General features: G+C 52.0%; 2 protein-coding genes across 3 annotated transcripts in view; both read left to right on the forward strand.

Moving 5' to 3' along the window:
* Nucleotides 1–14747, forward strand: part of RNF43 (ring finger protein 43) — a 59789-nt gene extending 45042 nt beyond the window's left edge. Inside the window, exons 3-10 of one of the 2 annotated variants that reach the window (XR_010349271.1) lie at nucleotides 197–271; nucleotides 1627–1758; nucleotides 2266–2367; nucleotides 3058–3213; nucleotides 3705–3807; nucleotides 4286–5809; nucleotides 11885–12201; nucleotides 12391–14747. Coding sequence is in view for 1 of the 2 variants with exons in the window: in XM_064394457.1 (XP_064250527.1) it covers nucleotides 197–271; nucleotides 1627–1758; nucleotides 2266–2367; nucleotides 3058–3213; nucleotides 3705–3807; nucleotides 4286–5809; nucleotides 11885–11928 (2136 nt within the window). In the remaining variant the exon portion in view is untranslated. Of the gene's footprint in view, nucleotides 1–196; nucleotides 272–1626; nucleotides 1759–2265; nucleotides 2368–3057; nucleotides 3214–3704; nucleotides 3808–4285; nucleotides 5810–11884 lie in introns of both variants that reach the window. The other variant, XM_064394457.1, reaches the window with a different exon arrangement.
* A 254-nt stretch (nucleotides 14748–15001) lies between these two features.
* Nucleotides 15002–17618, forward strand: SUPT4H1 (SPT4 homolog, DSIF elongation factor subunit). Its single transcript, XM_064394458.1, has 5 exons — nucleotides 15002–15191; nucleotides 15720–15826; nucleotides 15937–15992; nucleotides 16169–16222; nucleotides 17229–17618. Exons 1-5 carry the CDS (start codon nucleotides 15114–15116, stop codon nucleotides 17294–17296), a joined length of 363 nt encoding a protein of 120 aa, XP_064250528.1. The 5' UTR covers nucleotides 15002–15113; the 3' UTR covers nucleotides 17297–17618.
* Nucleotides 17619–19073: the final 1455 nt, after the last annotated feature.

A 19073-nucleotide genomic window follows, 5' to 3' on the forward strand; every position in this document is an offset into this window, starting at 1 on the left:
AACCACCCGTGAGCTGCAGGGCTATGGCACTGCAGCCCAACACAAGTCAGGAACTGAGGTAGGAATGATTTCCTCGGTCCAAACAGGTGCTTCTTTCTCCTGGGAAGAGCCCAGGAGGCAGACATGGATCCAATGGCAGGTGTGGACACAGGGTATAGTACAAAATGTCCACTGAAGCTTCTGTTGTTTTGGACAGGCAAAGCTGGCAGGGGAGCGTGGAGCCCGTGCGATTCTTTTTGACATCACCGATGATGAAAGTGCTGCTGATCAGGTACAGACCCCAGTGATACCCTCAGCTAAAACACAGTGCTCTTGTCCTATCCCGAAATGTGCTCAGGGCAGGACCCCCCAGCCACCAGTGGGAGGTCCCAGGAGGATGCTGCTGGTGTTGGGTGTTGGCTCTTACCCCACGCAGACACTTTCCATGGCACATCCATGCTCTTAAAAGACATTGTCTGGTCAATCAATTTTTTCTGTGAGGAGCTGGATGCTTCCTCTTGGGAAGTCATAAATTTCCCCATCCCACATAGCCCAGACAGCCCAGTGTACCCCAGGAAAGGTGATTTCTCAGGTTTCCAAGCCAACTTGCTTTGCTGTTGGTGCAGGTTTAACCTTGGTTAGAACACCTGCAAAGGTCCCTTTCTCCAGCATGTTGTCATCTCTGGAAGGGAATTAATTCCCCATCCGGATAATCCAGGGATATGAAAAACATCCAGTTTTAGGTAGGGAACGGACAGGGGAGCTGGTGCCTGATCTCATCCAAGCTCTGGGCTGACTCCTTGCTGGATCCATCCCTCGTGGCTCTTTCATGCACTTATATCTTAATTTCTGGTGCCAGAGAAACACAGCAGGAAATGCAGGTCCATGAGGTGATGCCGAGGTTGCTTAGATCCCAGTCTCTGATCCCTACCCTGACCCTTGGCTCCCACTTTTCCAGCTTTCCCATTTGGTACACAAAAGCCAAGAGCATCAAATCCTATCAACAACTCAGAGCCTTCAGCCTTGCCTCCATGGTCTTCTTGACCATCTGCACCTCCATTCACATCTCCATCCCTGTCCACCGACCTCTGGATTCCCGCAGGGTGTGGGAAGGGGTTACTGGGTCTGATGGCCACCCTGATCCAGCTCAGTCTGGAGGAGAGCAGGCTCACACACCTGCTGAGCCAGCTTGTGCCATGCTGCCTGGACCACAGTGGAAAACTGACGGTGTGGCAAGTGGAACAAGCAGAATATCCTTAGGGAGGAGGGGAACTGGATGGGTCCAGAGCAGAGGAAGCATTTCTGTGGTGAAGGCAGCACTCGGCAGTGCTGTTGGCACTTTCACAGAGAAGAGGAGGGACCAAGAGCTCTTGCACAGGGGCTTGAAAGGAGCTCAAGAGACATCAAGAAATGGCTGGTTGTGCATGAGGAGTCACCAGCAGGGAAAATTAAGAAATCCATGCTGGAAGATTGATAAAAGAGAAACTTCCATTTGATTCATCATAGAGGAATAGTGTAAACTTGGCGGAGCAGTCAGTCTCTGAAGTGTTGCAAGGAATATCATGAGGAACAGACGTGCCTGGGGGGCCAGGATCATCCTTGTTTCAGGCTGTTTTGGATCGGCCCTCACTGTTTGTTTCTTTGCAGCTGAGGAAGCCCAGAGGCCTGAGCCAGCCTGTGGTCCTGATCAGGGGCCACGACGCTGAGCTCCTCATGGGCGTCGTGAACAAGAACAGAGAGGCCCACGTGAAGATAGAAGTCAAGGAGCCACCAGCTTGGGTGAGAGACACATGATTCCCACTGCCTCCTGTATCCTCCCTCCCAACCTGCTAGGCTTTCCCAGAGAGGCTGAGCTTTCCTCCTCAGGGCTGGAGATCATGGCCTCTTGCAGGAATTGTCTTTAGCATTCAGACCTGCTGCAAGTAAAAGCTCAAAAGCATTTTCAGCTTACTTAGTTTCTTTTGCTTTAATGTCATGAGTGAGGCAAGGGGATTCTCTGTCTCTTCAAGTAAGACCAAGCCTTGATTTTCTCATCTTGTGCTGCCTTAGACCATGGTCTCAAGGGAGCTGAGATGCTGCAAGACAGAGATATTCTGTTCTTGTATGGATGTGCAGAAAAAACTGAACTGTTTTTAATTTTACCTGTAAAGAACAAAGAGGAGGAGCTTGGCCAAGGATGAGGTTTCCCAAGACTGATGGTCCAGAAGACCAGATTCCCCTAGCCTCTAACTCCCACCAAGAGTAATTTCCACACAAGAATAATTTCTGTCTTGTTTTATCCAACAGCCAGACTACGATGTGTGGATTCTTCTCACAGTGGTCAGCACTGTGGTCGTCATCATTTTGATTTTTGTTGTCCGCACAAAGTGCCAGCTGAACAGGACTCAGGTAGGGATCTCATGGAGCAGACGTGTCTGAGCAAACAGGAATAGAGGAAAAGCAGGAACAGACACCTTTTGGGAGGGGAAATGGGCAGATAATGATAGGACAGGGAGAACAGTTCTAAACTAAGAGGAGAGATTTAGATTAGATGTGGGAAGAAATTCTTCCCTGTGAGGTGAGGGTGGTGAGCCCATGGCACAGGTTGCCCAGAGAAGCTGTTGGCTGCCCCTGGATCCTTGCAAGTGTCCAAGGCCAGGTTGGACGGGGCTTGGAGTACCCTGGGATAGTGGAAGATGTCCCTGCCCATGGCAGGAGAGTGGAATAAGATGAGCTTTAAGGTCCCTTCTAATCAAATCCATTCCTTGATTCTATGATTGTTCGATTTAGTATTCTTAATAGAAATTAACAAATGAAATAATCATCTTCCCAGAGTCAGATGTATTTCCATATTTGAGACTATCCCATTTGTCCTATAGAGAGACAATCCTCTGGGGATCAAAAATTCAGCACTGCTGAGTGATTTGAATGTCTAGGGCCAGATGTCTCCTGCTGGTGACAAAGCCTACTCTGGTTGAGCTTAGCTAGAAAGTCACCTCTGCAGATGGGTATCGTCCCCAAGTTTCTGATAATCCCATTTTGAGTATGGGAGGGCAGAGTAAGGCTGAGCCTCTCCTCAAGCCCCGTGTGTCTCTGCAGGACTCGGTGCAGCAGCAGACCCTGCAGGCCATCGGGCAGCTGGCCACACGCCGCTACCAGCCCCGGGTGCGGCCGGCCCCGCGCTGGGACTCGGCCAGCAGCTGCAGCTCCGCCCCGCTCTGTGCCATCTGCCTCGAGGAGTTCAGCGAGGGGCAGGTAGGGTTTGGCCAGGACTGCTGTGCTCATGGCTCTGGCTTCCCAGGTGGGGGGGTCAGCAGTGGGAGCTGAGCATGGCAGGAGCCTGTGAGATGCTTCCTTCTGAACTCCTGAGTGCTGGAAAGGGATTGCATCCGTGAGGTGTGCCTGCCTCTGGGCTATAAAGTCTCTGCTGAAGTCTTGTCTCCAGGCAGGTCTCCAGCTGTGGCTGTGGGGTAAAATGCCCATTTTGAAATAGGGTAAAATTGGATTTGCTGCTCCAGAGCACCCAGCCTGAAATCTCCCTATTCCCAAGGGTTTGCACCGCTCTGGATGTTCACAGAGAAGGACTGGAGGTGCTCCACAGCCTCCTCCATGCACACTTGGGCTGCAGATCCCTTACTGTTAGACGTGTGTCTGTCCTTCAAGGCTCACTTCCATCAGGAAGGACCCATCTAGGTCTTGGAACATGGTTCTCCTTGCTCATTCTCCTCCTCTCCACTTTTTTCTAGGAACTGCGGATCATCTCATGTTCCCACGAGTTCCATCGGGAGTGTGTTGACCCTTGGCTGCAGCAACACCACACATGTCCACTTTGCATGTTCAATATTCTTGGTAGGGCTCAGACACAGCATTTCCTGGCTGAGGACAGGGTTGGGTGCAGGATTGTGCCCAGGAGCTCCAGTTACTCTTGGGAGATGGATTAGCAGGTCCTCATGTCCCTGTGCACAGAGTGGACAGGGGACTGTGTGCATGGAGAGAAGTCCCTTGCCTGTGAGCCCACCAGGGTACAAAAAGCTGCTGGGCTTGGGCTGGGACTTGCACCAAGAGGAGGGATTCCAGTCCGGAGACCTGTGGGGAAGGGAACGCCGCAACACTGGGGGTCATGATAGCAGGGAGAGGGTGCAGGACCATCAGGGTGGTTTGGTGGTGGCCGCAAGGAGTTGCAGAATACGGGTGGGACGTGGGGCCATGGTGGGAGGGCAGTGGAGCATCAGTGCCAGGGTTGCTGCAGGTGGGCTGTGGGACATGGGCTCGATACTCCCTTCTGGGCTGTGGGATGTGTGCTGTATACTCCCTTCTTTCTCCACAGCCAGGGACTCAGGGGATCAGGCTATGGCTGCCAGCTCCAGGCTGGTCCCTCAGGACATGGAGCCTGGGCGGCGACTCCACCTTTTCCGCCAGCATCCGGGACATGCCCTTTACCACCTCCCACAAGCATATCCTCAGAGGAACCTCAGGAGCTTTCCCCCAGAGCCATCCCACGGCAACCCCTTCTTCCACTCTCCAGAGCTCTCTCAGATGGATTTTGGCACCATCCACTACATGCCCTACAGACCAGCCACCTCCCTGCTGGCCTGTGGCCACATGGCCCCACTGGCCCCAGGCTTGCTGGGGCAGCAGCACCCCAACCCCTCTGCATGCGGGCAGGCGCTGGCACCGCACAGGACATGTCCCCTTCAGCCTCAGCCCCCCTGTCTGGCACCCAAGGCAGTTGTGGCACAGAAGCAGCACCGTGCGCCCGCCCTGCGCCGAGGGCTTGGCCATGGACACCAGCACAACAGCAGTGGCTCTGGGGAGAGCTATCTCACGGAGCACAGCGGGTACCTGGCCGACGGGCCAGGCAGCGACTCTAGCTCGGGGCCCTGCCACGGCTCCTCCAGTGACTCCATGTTGAACTGCACAGACGTCAGCCTGCAGGGCATCCATGGCAGCTGCTCCACGTTCCGCAGTTCCCTCAGCAGCGACTATGATCCCTTCGTGTACTGCAGCTCCGAGGGCCCCACCACGGACCACGGCCAGGAGCAGCTGCAGCTGCCCAGGGAGAGGCGGCCCCGGTCCTTGGACCTGGTGGTGCCCGGGGGGGCTGCTCCGGCCAAGCCCCAGGTGCTCAGCCACATCCACTACCACCACCACCAGCACCATCACTACAGGCAGGACGTGGACTGTTCCCCTGGGCGGGCTGGGCAGGGGCCCGGGCCACGCAAATCCCGCTATTCTGGGGCCAAGGTTGCCTTCCACAGTGCTCGGACACAAAAGAGGGGTGAGAAAAGCCATCACTCTCAGCAGCCTCTGGAAAGCAGTGCCGTGCTGCAGGAGGCAGCTCCAGCAGGCCAGCCAGCCTGTCCCCAGGAAGGCCAGGAGCCCCCTCATGCCCCCTCCACTTCTCCAAACAAGCTGGACTTCAGTGTAGGTGCCAACAGACAATTGGGAGCAGCTGGCACACCCCCTGTCCCGCTGCCCTCCAGACACAACTTACAGAGCAGGCATCACCGAAGGAAAAGAAAGTGTCCCCTGGAGCCCGACCCCGCTCTCCTGTCCAAGGACTCAGCCGAGCCCGGAGCCTGCAACACTCACCTTCCTCCCAGCCACCCCGCTGGCTACCGCTGCTCTCCCGAAGCCCAGCCCCTGATCCCAAGCGCTCCCCTGCCCAGCGGCTCCCAGTTGCTCTGGAAGTGTTTAGTGCCACAGTCCAGCTCCGAGCTGAGGAAGCAGGAGGAGGGGTTGTCAGGATGGGAGAGAAACCGCTCAGTTCCTGCAGATTCCTCAGGGACGTGCACCCCCAGACACAGTCTGAGTGTCCGCCTTCACTGCCCATCCCAGCGCGGTGGTCAGGGTAAGTCTGGCCTTCGCCTCTCCTGCCAGCAAGCAGATGAATGAGGAGGGGGTTTGCTGAAGGAACTCCAGCTGTCAGGACACCTGGTACCTTCCTGATGGGTTTTCCTACAGGAGCACTGACTGCAGGAGCATTCCAGAAGCTCACCTGTGAGGGTGGTGGCCTGAATGATGAGCAGGTGTGTTAAAGAGTGCACCAAACCCTGAAATACTACAACTGAGAAATAAGGTGGCTAATTTTAATTAAACATCTCTAGCAGCTGGAATATCTCCCAAAAGGAGGGGTGGGACCACATTTTTCCGTGTCCTTGTACCAGTTTTGGGTGTCTTACTGGCAGAGTTGTTATGATTAAGGCTTTTTGGGCTCCAGTTGTTTTAGCCAAGCCCAGCTAACTGGAATCAGTGAGAAAGGAAGTGTTTGTGGCCTGGGGTAGTAGAACAGACTAATTGAGTTGCTTGATTTGCACATCCCTCATTTCTCACCTGCCTCTGTTGCGTGGGAGTTGCTTTTTAGAGTCTTTTGGAAATCAGATGTAATTAAAGTTTGGCCCCATGCCTAAGTGCTGTGTTCTCTCACAAAGAGAGGGAAAATGCCTTTGAGACGAGTGTCTTTGAAAGAACCTGAGTTTAGCTCCCAGCTTTTGCTCTCTCAGGTCCTCTGAAGGCAGCAACCTGCAAGTCAGCAGGGACAGGTGCTGGCTGGGAGCAGAGCCTGGCTCCCTTCCTCGCCCTGCCTCTGACTCATTGCAGGTCCTCGGGCAAATCCTTTTGATTTAGGTACCAAACACAGATCTGTCTGTCTAATTTCTGTTATAACACTGGCCTTAAACTTGTGACTCACTGTGCCCATTGTGCCACAGAGATAATAACTTCCTCCCAGTGCTTGTCTATCCAGCCCCACCCCACACCCAGGCTCCCGGTGCTGCGGAGGCAGTGGGGCAGGGGAGGCTGGATGGGCATGGTCCTGGCTCCCTGCAGCCTTCTGGCCTCCCAGACTCCCAGAAACAGGGATTTTTCCCAGGTGCAGAAGTGCCTGACACTGCAGATAGGTCATAGGGAGGTTCTTCCAAGGCCTGGAGGGATGCTGGTGTTTGGAGAGATAAGGAGCATCAGGTCAGAGATGTCTCTGGTTGCAGGGAGCTCTGAGCGCTGATGCCCTCCCTGGGTACCCCACAGGGAGAGAGCCCTGCTGGCTCAGGGCAGGCTGCTCAGGGCTTGCTTTGAGCTCCCGAATGAACCTGGGAGGGCTTCAAGAGCAGGAGTCTGTGCACCTAACACAGGGTGCTAGGCATTGCAGGGTCCATGCCGGGATGCTTCTGTGTCTTTGGAAATGGTCCCAGTGGCCCCAGGCTGTGCCCACCTCCTCATGACCCTCTGACCCCCACCCAGAGCCAACGCCAGCTGCTTTTTCAAGCACACCAAGCCTGCATTCCCTCTTCCTTCCCCATTCCAGCAGGTAGAAGGACCAATGTATCTGAAAGTGCTATGAATCTATGTGTGTTTACTGCAGTAGCTTCTGTGGATGCTTTCAGGGCCACCCAGAGAGTCAGAATTCTCTTGCAAGATTGAGAGACTACACAGATTCAGATTTAACTTCATTAAGGGCAGAGGACAGAGCATAGAGCTTGTGCAGGGCTTTATGCAGAAAAGCCACCAAGCTGAAAACATTGGTTGACATAACACAACCTCTGAGTTATAATCACATTGGTTCTTTATCTTGAGAAAGGTATAAATCAATAGAGAAGTTAAAAAGAGCAAAGAACAATCTCAGTAGACAGTCCCATGCAAACAGGACACAAAACACAGACAAGGAGACCAAGGAAAAATGCGTCAATGCCTCCAGATAAATAGCATAAGGCTAAAAATATAAGTAGATTGCAGTAGTAGATGAATTAGAAAGCCCAGATTTAAATTAAAGTTTTGACATAAACTTTTCAGAAACCCAGTTTAGAAGAAAAGCAAACAGTGGGACCCTGTAATTCGTAGGTGAAATTACAGAGAGGGAAGCGTGTGTCTCTTCTGGTGGCATGGGAGAGACAGTGCACTAAGAAGAGTATGAAGTCCAGTGACAAGTGACACAAATTGCCCCCAAGTAGAAGGAGGGTGGCATTAGGGTTATAACACTGTGTCAGCACAGGCTGCAAAGAGGAGGCTACATAGACAGGAGAGTCTTGAGAATATTGCTAAAATAAGCAGTCAAAAGATGCCTTTGGGCACAGGGATCATGCACAGCCCCAGAAAAGGGCTGGTCAAGAAGCAGGGCAGAGAGGGCACTTGGAAACTGCTGCTCCAAAGCCAAGGTGTGGCTGGAGAAAGAAATCAGAGCTGGATGCCAAGTGAAGTACAGAGCCATGGAGAGACAGGCCAGGAAATATTGCTGTGAATAGCTTGTGTAAAGCAGACTATTAATGCAAACGTTTTCAGCTGCTTTGGAAGGGAGAAGGCTGCGTGGGGTTTTTCAGATCTAAGGAGTAACAGAAGTCTGAGGGATGTTCGGGAGCTGTAAGTGCAGAGCAGAAGAGCAAAATGCCTTTATTGCATTAGTGGTCACCAGGGGAGTGCTCAGAGAGGTTCTCACCTGGCACAACTCCATTCAGAGCAGGAGGGGCAGAATCTCTCATGAATCAAATCATCAGTTTGAGCACTTCTGAAATATAGTGGAGAGTAACAAATTGCCAGAGGTACAGATTACCCACTGGGCATCCTGCAGGGCTCAAGCACACAGCTGATAAATCCTGAATGTGAACTGCAATCTCTTATCCATGCCCAGACCAAGGAGGAAGAGCTGAGGGCAATATCAGCTGGAAATAGCTGAAGCCACAGAACGATGAGCCTGACTTTCCAGCCAAGCAAATTGTTAAAAATTCAAATACAGGGTCTGACTTGTAGGCACATGGCTGAATGTGAAAACCAGGGGAGGAGGCAACCCAGTTTTTGTAGGGAGAGATAACACCTGGCAGATCTTTTAGGGGAAGGAAGCTCCGAAAGGATAAAAGGGAAGGTGCTCCCACAGGTAAATAACTCATTGAAAAAGGAGACAAGTGCAGATCAGACTTAATAGAGGGGAATTACTCAAAGAAGGGGAGAAATGGAGTTCTGCAACTGTATGAACCTTCCAGCAAGCTCATAAATATCCTGGACAAGGAGAGGAGATAGGAAAGTGTATAACATATAAAATCCATCAGGATGTCAAGCATTAAAACTGGATACAGAGTGTTACAGGAGGATCTCCTGCTGCTGACCTGTTGAGTGAGAGAGTGGTGGATGAAATCCCCTGTAAGTAGCACAAAATGCCACACATGAGGAGAGCCACTTTTAAGTAAAAATCACAATGTTATTATCATTAGTGTTGTTATTATTATCATTATCATTAGCTGGATGGGGACTATGTGGAACAAGCAGAAAGTGCCTTTATGCAGCTGTGTAAGCCTGTGGTGATCTCACAGCTCCTGATCATCAAAAAGGGTGGAAAAAGAAAGGGAAATAATTTCTGTCCTCTTGGAAGGAGGGCAGAAATTTATCTGGTACAATCCCAGCAATGTTTTTTTCTGAGAAAATAGAAGAATAGTGAGAGTTTCATGTGGGGAAAAAAGTGATGAGCAGAGGATTTGGAAGAGAGGATATGAAATAAGGAGAGCAGAAGACAAGGCAGACAAGAGAGTACTTAGAACAAAGTAACTGATGGCATCAAATGGGAACCAGAAGCTTTAAAACACCCAAAAGGCAACACATGGTGTGTAGCGAAACTGGTGCTGGTAGCCCCTGGGATGTAGATGCCAGAATTAATATGGTTTTGAGAGCCCAGATCAAGAGGTAGCAAATGCAGAGATGCAAATCCACCCTCTGGCTCAGGAAGTTCCTAAACGAAGGCTTCCAGAAGCTGCTGGTGCTGCTGTGGGATGCAGCACCCTCCAGGTGTGTGCTAACCTCACCCAGCTGCCAGGTGAGGCTGAATCTTGGTGCACAGCCCCTGGAGAAATTCCACTTGTGCAGGCAGTGCCATGCTCTGGCATCTCAGGGAATAACTCTGTGGATGATCCCAAAGAGCCTTGCATGATCTTGGAGTTTATGCCTCTTCCTTGAGCGTCTCCGTCAGCCATTCTTGGCAGGCTTTGCATAAAGGTGCATCCCTGACTCTTCTGTTGCCTGGAGAGACCACACCTGGGAGTCGTGTCCTGGAGAATCAATCCTGGAGCAATGCTGATGGATCCTCTTATGGGAAAACAGACAGCTGGGAGTGAATTCCAGCTGGATGGCTTCCTGAACCGCCCAGCACACCCGGGAAGCATCCCAGAACAGCCACACTGCTCCAGCACAGGCTGATGAAATCTTGATTTCTCTCCCTGAAAAAGCTCACCTCCTGCAGTGCACTCGACATCCTCCCCCTCTCTTCCCTCCTGCTCATCCAGTGTCCCTTTTCCTGCCACATTTTTAACCTTACTAGGGAGGGGGAAAGGGATTAGAGGGCAAAAAAAGACCGCCCTTAAAACCTTTAACACCCAAAGAACATGATTTCTATGGTGACATAAAGGTGTGCTCCAGGTCGTTGCTATGCCATGGCCAGTCCACCAGCCAAAGTTCTCCCACCTCTCCCAGTTCTTAATCTTTTCTTAGCACAAGCAGGGGACACTTACGCAGGCACAGCTTTCAGAAAATATTGTAGTAATGCTATTTGAGACTGAAGGCATGTGAACACAGAGGGCTTGAAGCTGGACAGTCTGTTTTTGGGTTGCACATAAGCTGGTGACAGGGGAAGCAGTTGGAAATGGTTTATTCCACATACTTGTGACTCAAGTCACAAATGCAAGAGATGCTTAAACTCTGTCTTCAGGTACTATGGCCATGCTTGCACACATGTGTACGTGTATAACACCATGTGCATTCATTTTCCCACATGGTTAGCTACACTTTTCCAAGCAAAATCTCATTTGTTTGTTTTCTTCCCACATATTTAATTTTCAAGGCTCTGCTCCTACAGCTGGAGCAGATACATAGGTGATATATAACCGGCAAGAATTTGTTGTGACTGTTTTGAAAAGCTGTTTTAAATTGCCCTCAATGAATCTTTAAGAGGGCATTTCTTTCCTTTGATCTCAGAAACATTCAGGAAAAGGGAGATAGGAAGAATAATGCCTGTATGCCTTTGCTGGGCTATGCTGACCTTGTGTAAGAGTTCTGGGCAGGCTTGAGAGACATCTGGGAAGGGACTGTGGTGTGTGTGACAACAGGCAGTGACTTAGAGAGAAAGGGGCTGTCTGGAGCAGTGACTTGGGTGCACCTTTTCAGGCAGCCCTTTTGTTGGATGGTTCCAAGTAAACTAGTCAGCACCTGCCTATCAATAATTCTCCAGGCAGAAGGGGCCGGCAAGAGCCCGGACCTGAGCTGGGCTCAGAAGCAATTTGTGCAACCTCTCGAACACTGCGGAACATATGTTGTTCCTGTCTTGCATCACTGCCCTCTGCTCTTACTGCCTGGAGTTTCTGTTGCCCCCTGGCTCTGTGAGATATGAATTGGTGTTGTTTTCTGTTGCTAATAATTTTTGAATCAGCTGTACGGGTTTTCACAAAGAGCAAACATTAAAAAGCCTCAAAAGCAAACACCTAGCAGTGATGTGAATCCCAGGGTCCCTTAGCTTGCCTCCTCTGAAATATCTAAGGAGTAGCTTGATGTCTTATCTTAAGATTTTCTTGTACTTCACCTTAGAGGAATAAATTGGCTGGGAGGTGGCCAGAAAATTCCCTCTGAAAAACTGACAGAAACTTCCTAGAATCATGCAATATTCTGAATTGGAAGGGACCCACAAGGATCATGCAGGACACTACAACAATCCCAGCCTGTGTATCCCTGGGAGCGTTGTTCAAACGCTCCTGGAGCTCTGGCAGCCTCGAGGCTGGGACCGTTCCCTGGGGAGCCTGTTTCAGTGACTTAGTGGCTTTTTTAGTAGCTTTCACTTAGTGGTTTTTCCTGCAGCATTTGTTCTCTGGATTGCAGGGTCAAGGCCCCAGCTGCTGCAGAGCCTGGGAATGTTCAGCCAGGTGTAGCTGACACTGTTCTTTGTCCTTTTCTTTGAATGCAGGATCTGAAGAGGAGGTCCAGGATGTTCATGAACACTCTGTTTAATAAAACATTGGCCTCTTTGCTCGGTGGGAGTTGGAGTGGACACAGATGTTGATGGAGCTGCTCACGTCTGGCTCTGCCCAGCCCTGCCCTGCTGAGACACAGACTGGCAAGAGCAACGGGCCACTCGTGGTCTCCTGACACGTCCCCACGCCGCGGCGGTCACACAGACAGAGCCCTGCTGTCCAGCCCGTCTCCTCTGGAGGCACAGGCAGCCCCTCGTCAGCACGTGGCACCGCTCCGAGCTGGGCAGGGCTCCCAGGGAGAGCTCACCGAGTGAGTGCAAGCTGCTATTTTGGCATGTTCATGCCACAGAAGGTTTTGCTAAACACTGCAAAAATAAACAAGCCTTCGAGACCAAAAGCTGCAGAAATTACTTTCTGTGGCCTGGTAGCTCCTGACTTCATTTCCTCACTTAGGTCAAAAGCCAGATTTCTTCAATTAACTTTTCCATGCTTATTTCAGACACAGGAACAAGCTATTCTCCATCTCACCGCTCACAGGCCTGCCCTGCAAGGTGCTGCTTCTGACTTCAGTGGAAACCAAGAGCTCTCATCACTTTTGGTCACCTCAGTGTCCCTCAGCTGACGCCATCTCGGCCACTGACTGTTTGCCAGCAGCAGGAGAGGGGAAGACACAGGGACGTCAGCATTTCTGGGAAGGAGCTGGGTCAGACTCTTTCCATTGCAAAGAATCCACCCTCTCATCTGGCAATGTGAACAAAGTCTCTCACTCACCCCCTAACTCCTCCGCCTACCCTCAAATAGCTGTCATGGCCAGCCCTGTTAATAGCATATTTCAAACATATCTTAGATGTCCCCATCACAGGAGTCATAGAAAATCCTGGAATTCATGTGGCTCCTGCTTCTCTCCTTCCTCTCATTGCTCCAAGACACAGCAAAAATTCCCCACAAAAGCTTCCATAATAAACGCAGAGCAGAGCCCTGTCCATCACCCAGCCATAACTTCATATTCTGAGACTCCTGAAATCCTTCAAAAGGAATTTTCTGTCTTTTCCAACATTTTGATGATTCAGGGAGAAAACTTGAGAAATCATCAGGCTCTAGTTTATTATGTTCCCCCACTCCCCCATTTATTAGTATTTTGGGTTTTTCTGAATGTCACTAGTTCTTATTTCCTACGTCTCATAATTTGCAGACATTCAAGCAAAATAAAACCTGCCAAATTCAAAACATACAGAACCCATGCAGCTTTCAAACAGCAGAGAATTCCCGTCAGGTTCATTGCCCTAAATGAGCAGTCAGGCCAAAGAATCAGCCAGATTCCCATGTGAAATGCACGTTTCTGTGGCACCAAGTGCTTCCAACATTGGTGAGGATACGACACTGGAGCTAAAGATAACGCTTAACAGTTTGAAACTTGATGTAGGGACAGACTTTCCCATCTGCTCAGTAAACCTTCCCATGTCTTCCTTTGAAGCAGCAGCTTCTCAAGAGAGTCGCTCTGGTGATGCAGTCCCAGTTCAGGATAATCCTCTGGCTTCTTTTGTTGGTGGGAAAGCTTTTTATGGGGTTTGCTGCCCTTAATCCTTGAAAAAGGCATCTTTGTCCCAGCTGCTAATCAGTCCCTGACAGTCAAGTGATCAGCCAATAGCACTGTTTTAAACCCAAGATTATTCTCTTGTAGTGCTCATTCCTTGTCTCCTTGTGACCAAGCCCCTGTGGGACCTTTCAGTCTAGGGAAGAGCTGAATTTCTTTTGTCAAAGAACCCAGCAGAATTACAGACCTTTCCAGGTTCTTGTTTGTCCTACAGCACAAGCAGAAGACACAGGCCCAGAAAGTTTTCTCCTGTGCAGGGAAGTCATTCTTAAACTAGAGGAAAAATCCAGGAGTGGGTCTGGATTCACCTCATTCGGCTTCTTGTGCTCCTGGTGTGTGGCTTGTGTGAACCAGCTCCCTGTGTCCTTGACCATCCTGGAGGGCTCAGAGGCTTAATAGAGGGGGAGCGTCATGAAGTCAGGGTGCTCCTGCTGCTTTTTTTAGGAGTCAGGAAAGCAGAGAGCCTCCAGGGATGCATTTCACTGCTCAAAAGAACAAGTGCAGCTCTAAAGACCTGTTTTTCCCTCCTTACCCCTAACAGAAGAGGAAATTCCTGAATTTGTGAGCCACAAGCTTCTTTGGGAAAGCTGCACCCTCTCCACTCCCCACTGCACTATTACCAGGCTGCCAGGGCAGCTCCTGCTTCCAGATGTCTCCCTTCCCCGACCTTATGCTGCTGCTGCTGTTCACGTAGGAGATGCTGGAGTGCAGGTCTGCCTCAGTGGGGCTCAGGGAGAGGACAGGGAGGAACTGTCTGGGAACTTGGGTTTGAAAGTCCTCTTCAGTAGATGGATGACTATCCTTGGCTGCCTGGAAGGGAAGAAGCAGTATCTGAGAATATAGGGAATGGTTCCTCACAGTTCTTTACCTCTTGCTTCTGGGTGATGCTTTTGAGTGCTCATTGCTTGTGAGCTCCACCGTGGAATTTCTCCAGCATTCCTGCAGTGATGCAGAGCTCATTTTCCTTCTTTGCATCCCAAGTCACAGCCAAAAACTGATGGAAGCCAGAGCATCCCAAACTCCCTCTATCCAAACTGAAGCCCCACTGCTTTTGCTGGGGCACCCCTTCCCAGGAGCTCCCACCTCCTGAACTGGGCATATGGTCGGGCTGGCTGGATATCCCCTCCTGCACAAATCCTTCATATCCTTTGGAAATGTGAATATCAGTTCATTTTGTTGTTGCTTTTTGTTTCGTTTTTGTTTTTGCTGAGTCTAACCTGGCTCTCGGGGTTTGGGAATAAATTATGACCCAGGAAAAAAAAGACCACACATAGGGGGAAAAAAAATACGTTTTATATATATGCAAAACTGTGTATTTATGTCCGATAAACAGAAAGATGTGTGAATATGCTGATGTGCTCAGAAATATATTTATTTACTAATATATTTATCCATGTACCGGTCTGCTGCCTGCGGTTGTTCTTTGTGCGTTGGGCTGCGCTGGCGGAGCCCGCGGGAGGGACCCGGGCCCGGGCCCGGGCCGTGACAGAAACTCCGCCCGCCGCGCCCACTCGGGCCCGGGGCGCATCCAGGGCCGGGGCGAGTTCGGAGCCGTTCCCGTTTCCCGTTCCCGTTCCCGGGGCGGGTCCGGAGCCGCCGCGCAGCCGCAGAATGGGACCGGGGTAGCGATGGCCGCGATCTCGCTGGAGACCGTCCCCAAGGACCTGCGGCACCTGCGCGCCTGCCTGCTCTGCTCCCTCGTCAAGGTGGGACCGGGAAGGGGACAGGGACAGGGGACGGCACAGGGGTTGCTCCCCGGCGGTTGCGGACCTTCCTCCGCCCGGGTTCAGCCTCGCAGCCCCTACCGGGCCCTTCTCCCTGGCCTCGGCACTGCCTGTCCCAGCCCCCCCCCGATCGGCTCGGGCCTCCTCGCTCCGGCCGCGGCCCTTCCCTGCGCCGGCTCTATTTCCTCTCGGCCCCGGCCCGAGCATTTCTGCCCTTCCCGGCCCTTTCCCCGCCCGTTTTGGCTCTTTGTCCCGGCCCTTCCCGGCCCAGGCCCCCTCCCTGGCCTGGACCTTCCTGGTCCTTCCCCCGCCTGGTCTGTCCCTTCGACCCCGGCCCAGCCTCCCCGCTCCTGCCACGGCCCTTCCCTGCCCGGGCCTCTCTCCCTCCCCTGCCTCCTGCAGCCTCTGGGCGCTTCCCATTCGCCCTGGCCCTGAGCCCTCCATCCCGGGGTTCCCTCCGTTTCCCTGGCCCCTAACTGGTCCCAGTCCCTGACACCCGTGTTCCCTTAGACCATCGACCAGTTTGAGTATGATGGCTGTGACAACTGTGAGACGTACCTGCAGATGAAGGGCAACCGTGAGATGGTCTATGACTGCACCAGCTCTTCCTTTGATGGGTGAGTGGGGCTGGGCCCGGCCTCGGTCCCCCAGGAACCTGGGAATACTGAAGTAGCACTGTGGGGTCACCCAGCTGGGAAACATCCCCTCACTGCCATCCCTCCTGCAGGATCATCACCATGATGAGCCCTGAGGACAGCTGGGTCTCCAAGTGGCAGCGGATCAGTGAGTAATTTGGGAGCTGGAGATCCCTTCTCTGCAAACCCTTCTCAGGGGCAGTGGGAACTGCTGGTTGGGCTGTGGAAGGGGTTCTGCCCCTCCAATGAGGGGATATCTGCACATGTTGAGGATTCCCACTTGGCTGCTCCATGTGGGGTAACTTGGGGTTTTATTTCCTGTAGGTACCTTCAAGCCAGGTGTCTATGCAGTGTCTGTGACCGGCCGCCTGCCCCAAGGTACCTGTGTGATGGTGTCAGGGTTTGGGGCTCTGATCACTGCACAGGGAACATGCTGTGTGGGTGATGGGATCAGCAGAGGTGTCATAGGATCAGCAAAGGTGACTGCAAAGAGGTGTTGGACTTGAGAGGGAGAGTTTCAGGGTTCAGCACTGCACCTGCCAGAAGTTTATATTGTAAGCTGCTGACTAAAGCCTGGCTATCAGAGGCATAAACTGGGATTAGTGAGTGATTCTGGAAAGTGGGCACATCTCAAACCATTCAGATCTAGGATAACATGGAGTTTTGTTCATAGAAAAGGGTTTTGCAGGATGGGGTGCTGTTGTGGCAATCCCAGTGAGTACACCCCTACTCCTGCACTAAGGGTTTATGCCATGGTGGATTTGTATGTTGACAAATGGAGTGGAGGGTGCAGAGGATTTGGTTCATCTCTGGAATGCAGAAAGGGCATCATCCATCCAGCTGAGTTCCTGCCCAGTGTGTAGCCCCAGAGTAGACTCCTAACCCAGAAGTGAATCCCAAACCCTTGGGGTCAAAGCTATGCCTGTGTCTGGAATCCCAGGTTTCTTATGACTGAAATGACTGAGCTCTGCATTAGGAAGGAGCTGGAAACATCATGAGGCCAGAAGCTGAGGCTTTCTGACACAGCCCAGGTGCATCTGAAATACCCAGGGTTAGGGTTTAAATGGGATCTCAGGGAAAAGTTCTTCCCCCAGAGGGTGCTGGGCACTGCCCAGGCTCCCTAGGGAATGGGCACTGCCCTATGGCTGGCAGAGCTCCAGGAGCATTTGCACAGTGCTCTCAGGGATGAACAGGGTGGGATTGTTGGGGTGTCTGTGCAGGACCAGGGCAGACTCCCATGATCTTTGTCCTCTTCCAACTCAGGATATTCCATGATTCTGTGAAATGAAGGTGATTGTCCAGTTTTACATGACAGAACCACCACATGTTCCCAGGGCTCCTCATTCCAGGAGAAGACTGAAATGTGTTTGTCTCCTTGCTGCAGGGATCGTCCGAGAGCTGAAGAGCCGTGGCGTGGCCTACAAGTCTCGGGACACAGCCATAAAAACCTGAAGGGCCCTTGTGCTGCCTGGAGATCCCAGTGCTGCATGGAAGATGCAGTGGGCACTGCTCCAAAACCTCTGAGCTTTATCCTGTAGGGAAGTGGGGCTGGATTCAGAGTCTGCTGGCTCAGCTTCCCTTGCTCAGTACCTCTGGACTGAACCACACCACAGACCACAGACATTTATCTGAGTCTTGACAGGGGGGAGGGTGTGAGTAGAGTTGGGAAAGGGTGTTTAATGATGATGCCCAAGCTTTTTTACAATTGGTGTGGGAAAGAGGGGATTTGGGAAATAGCTGTGTAAATAGTTCAATAAAGCCCACTGCTTGGTCAGGGCTGGGTCCAGTTGTCACTCTGTCGCTGGTTTCACCACTGCAGGGTGGTGAGATGGAGGGGCTCACACTCACCCCCCTGCCTGTGCCACACTGCGGAGCCTGCGATTGTCACTACTTGTGCCATGGGCCACATTCCTGCCTTGAGAGCGAGATCCTGCCCTGGCTGTGTGAGGTGTCCTTCCATGGGGGAAACCTGTGGCTGCCAGGTGGATGGAGCAGATGGAGTTGGTTACATGGAGGTCACAGTGCCCTGGGCCTGCAGGTCCTGTACAAGGGATGCAGTAGCAGGATGGAGCTTCCAGGACCATCCACTGGCTGTTTCTGGGCTCCAGGGCAGGCAGAGCAGGACGAGCCCATTGCCAGTGTGGTTGGGAGGCAGCGCCAGGCCTTGCACACGGGTGAGGTGGACCAGCAAGGGTGGAAACGCCCACCCAGCCTTGTGTTCTGCAGATCTGACTGTTACAAGTGTCAGCTTGCAAGTGTCTGTAACACTTGAACTCCGGAGGGATTTGGCCTTCTTCTTGAATTACTTTGTTTCAGTTCAGCAGCACCCATCGATCAAGAAGGGCCGAGTCCTCCATCGGTAGCTCTGTGAAATAACCTTTTTTTTTTTTTTCCTCCCTGAAATAATCCTGGAGCTGGAAAGCTCAAGTTTTGTTTTCTGGAGACAAGTAATGGAAGTAGAGCCTGAAAATTGCACTTGGTCTGGGATGAGAGCAGCTGCAGCACAGGGAATTCAGGACTGGCTGAAGAGACCCTGCCAGGAGTGCAGAGCAGATGCCCTCTCTGCACTGCTCTAGTTTGTAGAGTTGCCATGAGAAATGAGTCCCAGGTGCCCCAGGTCAGACAAGGCCTCCTGTGGAGATCTGGAGCAGAAATGTGATGGGAGAAGCCTGGAGCACAGGGAGGCTGGAGGGGAAGGTGCCTTAAGACACCTTTTGCATGGGCCCTTGCAGATGTGGTGCTGAAGTAATGAGTATTTACTCAGTGCAGACCAGGGCCAAGTCAAGTCCTTGCTGGGCTCTGAGCTCCAGCAAATGTCTCCAGCAAAGGTGCGGGTCACGTTTTGTGGAAAGAGCTGAGAGCACATTGGCCCCTGGTCTGGGGGTTGGGCTCTCCTCTTGGTTACAGAAAGCAGCAGGTTCGGTTCTGAAGTCAAAAGGGGGAGTTGACCATGTCTTTCACACATCCCTGGTGAAATCAAAGCCCTTGAGCTGACTGGTGAATCATTCTTCAGGCTTGCTGGGTTGCAGTCCGGGCAGAAGATGAGTGTTGGGAATTCCCCACAGGCCTGTGGGACAAGAGATGTGACTGTCGCAGCAACCCAGGGCCTGCCTCTGCAGGATGCTCGGGTTTAGGCATTCTGGGCATGCACCTCAGGGCCCTGGAGGGCAATTTTGGCCATGAGTGGCACAGGATAACCTGGGATCCCCCCAGATGCATTTATCCCCTG

The sequence above is a fragment of the Passer domesticus genome, chromosome 19 (assembly GCF_036417665.1).
Source record: "Passer domesticus isolate bPasDom1 chromosome 19, bPasDom1.hap1, whole genome shotgun sequence".
In the NCBI taxonomy this organism is placed as follows: domain Eukaryota; kingdom Metazoa; phylum Chordata; class Aves; order Passeriformes; family Passeridae; genus Passer; species Passer domesticus.